At 39.5% G+C, this 5749-nt stretch overlaps 1 protein-coding gene across 1 annotated transcript; it reads left to right on the forward strand.

Annotated features, from left to right (window-relative positions):
* Positions 1-3418: 3418 nt before the first annotated feature.
* LOC134245911 (uncharacterized protein F54H12.2-like) lies at positions 3419-5402 on the forward strand. The gene is made up of 2 exons (XM_062728149.1): positions 3419-3628; positions 3990-5402. Exons 1-2 carry the CDS (start codon positions 3419-3421, stop codon positions 5400-5402), a joined length of 1623 nt encoding a protein of 540 aa, XP_062584133.1.
* The last annotated feature ends 347 nt before the right edge of the window (positions 5403-5749 follow it).

Genomic DNA, 5749 nt, shown 5'->3' on the forward strand with positions numbered 1-5749 from the left:
GTGAGGGACAGAGCACACATCATGGATTTTTTAAGCTCAGAGTATCGTTGGAAAATAGTAGAACCTGAAGGGACTAGTCACAAAGGAGAATGGATGAAAAACAAAGAGACATGTATTCAAGATTTCTTTGATAAGAATCCAGGACAAACAGGTCTCAATGAAATCTACCTGTATAAGAGATTCAAGTTACCGCACCGCCAAAGAAGCAATCAGATGCTCTTAATAGGACCCAGATCACCTAAATATGGAGAATTTAAATGGAAAGTCAATTACGTCTTGGCTCACCGAACACAGGGACCCGAGAAGACTTGGATTCATGGGAAATGGATGAAAAAAGCTGGAGATTGTATAAAAGACTATTTGGAAGAAGTGGTCGTAAAAGGATACGATATCATGGACTGTGCTTGTGAAACAGACTATTTGTACATGAGGAGACCTTTTCCCATACAAAAAGAACTGAATGTTTGTTATTATAATGTTCTTGTTGTTGTTGTTATGAATAAAAAAATAAAAAGAAAAAACCAAAAAAATTCTAGTGTTGTTAGTTATTTTTTTCCCCTATATACACACATACAACTAAGCGCTCTATATACACACAACAGAGCGCTCTATATACACTAGCTTTGTCATGATGACGTCACAATCACGGATTTGAATCGCTGCCAAGTATTTACCTGTGTAGTCAGCATAAAAAAAAACAAAACGTAGGTCTATCGTATTGATGCACACGCCCCCTAATTTTTTGCACACGGTCCTTACAGGTATAAAAAGGTAGGTCAAAGGTGCACACGGCTCACAGCAGGTATATAAAGCGGAGCTGGGAGTACCCTGCACTCATTATTTAGCCATCATGTCTTTTGTGTGGAGAATGATGTACTTGTTCGAGGTAGAAAGATATATGTGTCATTACTGTGATCAGAGCACCAGGAATTATAAAGAATTCACAGTGTATAACCCATGTCCCGGATGGCGTTGGAAAGTCTATCGGATTTGCCAGCATTGTGAAATGCCATTTCCACACTGGTTTAGCGATGATGAGCCTTCTTTAGAGACCTGTGGTTGTAGCTGGTGCCTGAAATATTTCATATACAAGAAAGGAATTGAGAACATACCGCCTCCCCGATGGGTGAAAATGACCAGGAACAGACCTTTGAAAGAATGTATGATGTGCTACCAGGAAAAGACTCGAGGAAAATGGAAATGCGGACAATGCCGGCAATATCCGTGTTGTGAGAAATGTATAGAGAAGTTCACCGTGACCTGCTACAGAAATTGTCCCTTATGCCGATATGAAGGACAATAAAATCATTTTTTGTATTTTTTACTTGAATAAAAATTTGTGTGTTTTTTTATTTCTTTGTTGTTTTGTTGTTTGTTTTAAAAATAAAATATAATAAAAAAAAAAAAATTAAAAAAAAAAAAAAAAATAGATGAAAGGTTTTATTAAGAGGTATATAACAAATTCCTCTCTCATTCTGAAAAAGGACACTGAACAAGTCAGACGTGTTTTTTGTTTCAAAGATGCAGTATCGTTGGTATTGTGAGAGTCCCATTAGTCAGTGTATGTACATGCAAGGAGGGTGGATGAAAACTAAAATAGGAGCCATCATGGATTTCTTTGAAAATCATCCAGGCTATTACCTGGAGAATGTGTGGTTGGAAAAAAGAATGAAAATTCCCTATCCTCTAACAGGATCTAGAGTGAGGGTGAAAATCAACCAACATTATCAGCAATTCAAATGGGTTACTTGTACTCAAAGGAATCGACTGACACCCATCAACACCATTCAGAATGAAAGTTCATGGTACTCGGACATTGGAGATTGTCTGAAATATTATTTCAAGATGGAGAAAAAAGGACTGACGTTTCCACCTCATTATTGTCCTACAGAGTACTTGTATTGTCGCATCCCCTTTTCCCAGATTAAAGACTCGGTGGAAAAGAAAGGACATTTGTTGACTCGAGTGATTGAGGACCGATCATCAGAAGAAGAAGAAGAAGAAATAGATGTGTAAATTTTTTGAATAAATGTTTTGAATTTTTTTTAAAAAAAGTGTTGTTATAAATACAAAGGTCTTAAGGTCTAGAGTCTCAGTCTTAGATTGAACATGGCCGAGAGCAGTGGGTTTTACATGACTTTACCCAGTGATGGGTCTATGGCCTCTTTTTCTAGCAATACGACTGCTCAATTTAAAACCTTATTACCACAATCCCTAGATTTAACCGACGGAGAATGGGAAGTGGCTTTAACAGAAATGATGTATCCCAATTCATTGAAAAACATTACAGAAAAGGAGGCTTATTTTGACATCCTGGTTCCTCAGTCTTATGCTCGCCATATCAAAAACCCCAATGTTTATGGCAGATTTAAAATGAAAACCTTAGACCCAATGCCATTACGTCAATGTCCTGTACTGCTCGATTGGGCCCATACTAAACGGCCTGCACTCATTGAACTAGATAGCAAGATGGAAATTAGACGAATTCACTTCAGACCCGGGCCTTACACTCACCCCAAGGCCTTAACAGAGGAAATAAGTCTAGGACTAGAGAGATCATTGAAAAAAATATGGAAAACCCTTGGTGATGGAAATGAAGAAAAATCTATGAAATTAGTATATTACGAGACCTATGATCGAGTGATGTATCAAATTAATGCAAAAATGCTTAGTCCCTTATGCATTCGTTTCCCCACATCCCTAGCTTATAAGCTAGGCATGGACGGTCAGAAGGTCATTCTTCAGAACGATACAGAAAACATGACCAAATGGATCAACATTAGTTACTTGGGAAACAGTACTGTGGATTTATATGAAAATCTGAAATCCATGTATGTCTATTGTGACTTGATTCAACCCCAGACGGTAGGCTCCAATGCCTTGAAACTCTTAAGAGTGGTGCCTTGTACATTTCATTTGGAGGATTCAAAACAAGCCAAATGGGAACCCATTCGAGCGGAATATTTGAAACTAAGTAAAAAACATTTCGATACCATTGAGATTCACATCATGACTCCTTTAGGGACTCCCATGCCCTTTGTAAGTGGTAAATCAGTGGTGAAACTTCATTTCAGAAAAGTCTACTGAGATGAATGTACCGTTATTGTGTTCCATCTTATTGGGTGTGGTGGCTTGCCTGGTCTGCTGTCTGTATTGTATTCAGCCGTAAAGGGTATAAAAGGAAGTCCCCCGAGGATATAAAGGTCAGTTGAACAAGAGACATGAACCATGCAGTATCATCCCGGATTACTGAGACAAAGAGGACACAGTTGGACTTATCATAAAGGTTTATTACGTCAAAAAGGCGGAGCAGTAGGTTCTATCATCTCTGGATTGGTGGGAGCCCTTCCCTTGGATAATTTTTCACCCGGAACTTCCTGCTACACAATTACTCAAATTGGGTAGGCTTTTAACTCACATGAAACCTCAAAAAGGAGGAAATTTTTTAAACTTCCTCTCGGCAGCAGTCCCTAACATACCCCTACCAGGCACAGACTCAGGTTTGACTCTCAAAAACGCGGCCGAGTTAGCCATGGGGTTACAAAAAGGTCGAGGATTTGTCAAAGATCTACTCCAACATGGGAAACAACAAGCCATCATGGCCGGAGTGAAGATAGGCAGAGATGTGGTGGGAAAAAGAAAAAACATCAGAAATGCTCTTTTAACCCACGGACTCAATGCGGCCAAAAATACAGGTCTATTTGCTTTCAATCGAGGAGTCTCTTTACCCTTTAGAAAGAAGAAGAAGAAAAAAGGACAAACAGGTCAAGGAAGAAGAAGAAGAAAAAGAAGAAAGCAGACAGGGAGAGGAAGAGTCCTGTTAGCCCGAGGGGGTCCTAAGAGAAAAAGGAAAAAACAAGGAGGAATTCCTAAAAGAAAACGTCATTTAGATGTGTTTGACTGAGAGAGAGAGAGTATAAATAGGACAGTCCAGGGAACAGAAGGTTCATTTGTGAAAACTGAATCCTAGTAGACACATCATGTTACAGCCCGATTCCTGTGCGTGTGGGATGAACAATTTAGAATTGTTTCAAGTCCCTCCGACTAATATTGCTTTAGAAGACTCGAAATGGGAAGAATATTACCCCATTTCCAGTACTTTAGATTCCGACACCGCTCCCATCGAATTTGAAATCAAAGGACAAGGAGATCACTATCTGGATTTATCTCAAACTTATGTTCAAATGGTATGTAAATTTACCAAAGACGATGGAAGTAATCTGACTGGGGCGAACAGCACTTCCAGTCCCGTGAATAATATCTTACATTCCATGTTTACGGAAATCGATGTCAGTCTGAATGGAAAAATAGTGACTCCGGGGACGGATACCTATCCTTACAAAGCTTATCTGGAGAAATTATTGTCTTACCGACCCAGAACTTTAAAGACACAGACGAGGGCCTGTAGTCTGTGGGAAAAAGATACGGCAGGACACATGGACGAAGTGGGGTTAGAGGCTCTTGGTGTAGCTCAAAATAAAACCTTTGATGTAACTCCGGGTGCAAATGGTGGTGCCGACACGGTGACCATTAACCAACCCATCCTCACAGCGTTACCGGCCAATTCTAAAAACGAAGGATTCCGAAAAAGACACCAAGCTATTGCTGACAGTAAGAAAATCAGTTTGCTGGATACTTTACATTTGGATTTGTTTCAACAAGATCGATTTCTACCTAATGGAGTGGACGTCCGTTTGCGATTTAATCGAGCTAGACCCTCTTTCTACATGATGATCAAAGGAGGAAGTACAGGAAAAGTGAAAATATTGAGTATGATCTTGTGGGTGAGAAAAGTCAAACCCACAGCAGTCATGATGAATACCATTAATCAGAGTTTGAATACCCACAGAGCCAAATATCCCTTGAGAAGAGTAGAAGTGAAAACCTTTACCATCCCCATAGGGACCCAGTCTAAGATTACGGATCATCTGTTTCAAGGTCAGATGCCTAAACGTCTCATTTTAGGCTTTGTGGAGAATGCGGCCTTTAACGGAGATAAAACTAAAAATCCCTTTCATTTCCAAAACTTTGGGATCAAGAAATTAGATGTCAGTATCAACGGAGAGACCATGAGTACTCGTTGTTTTGAGCCTAATTTCAACGACGATTTATATCTGAGATCATATCTCAGTCTGTATCAAGCTCTGGGAAAATTAGGAGAAGATTGGGCTCCGGACATCACCCTAGAAGAGTATAAAAGCGGCTACACTCTATGGGGCTGGGATTTCACTAAAGATCAAGAAGCGCAATCGGATAAATTCCACATCATAGAAACAGGAAATCTGAGAGTAGAAGTGCAGTTTACCAACAATACGGTTAACACCATCAATTGTGTGGTGTATGCAGAATTCGATAACCTATTAGAAATTAACAAACAGAGAGAAGTGAGCATTGATTACTAAAAAAAAAAATGGATACGGGACAATTGAGAGAAGTCTTATCCAGAGAATTCAAGAGTTCTTTTGGAGGCGTGTATCCTGTAGATTTATTACCGGATCAATTAAGACCTGGAGAAAAAGCTGTGGTGGTCAATACGGATCCTCAAGATCGACCTGGAGAACATTGGGTGTGTCTATATGTGAGCAATCCCGTGGTGGAATATTTCGATTCTTATGGATTTCCTCCCTTACAAAAAGAAATTCAAGATTTTATCCAGCGTCATGCTCAACAATGGATTTATAATCCGTATCGCTATCAAGACTGGAATACCGATGTGTGTGGACAATATTGCGTGTATTATTTACATCAA

This window comes from Saccostrea cucullata, unplaced genomic scaffold, assembly GCF_032062105.1.
Source record: "Saccostrea cucullata isolate Sc308-1 unplaced genomic scaffold, CSIRO_AGI_Scuc_v1 ctg2179, whole genome shotgun sequence".
Classification (NCBI taxonomy): domain Eukaryota; kingdom Metazoa; phylum Mollusca; class Bivalvia; order Ostreida; family Ostreidae; genus Saccostrea; species Saccostrea cuccullata.

Coding starts and splice junctions, on each gene's coding strand:
- LOC134245911 (XM_062728149.1), top strand. CDS start 3,419: ATGAAACCTCAAAAAGGAGGAAATTTTTTAAACTTCCTCTCGGCAGCA. Junction 3,629..3,989: donor TGAAGATAGGCAGAGATGTG/GTGGGAAAAAGA, acceptor ATCATGTTACAG/CCCGATTCCTGTGCGTGTGG.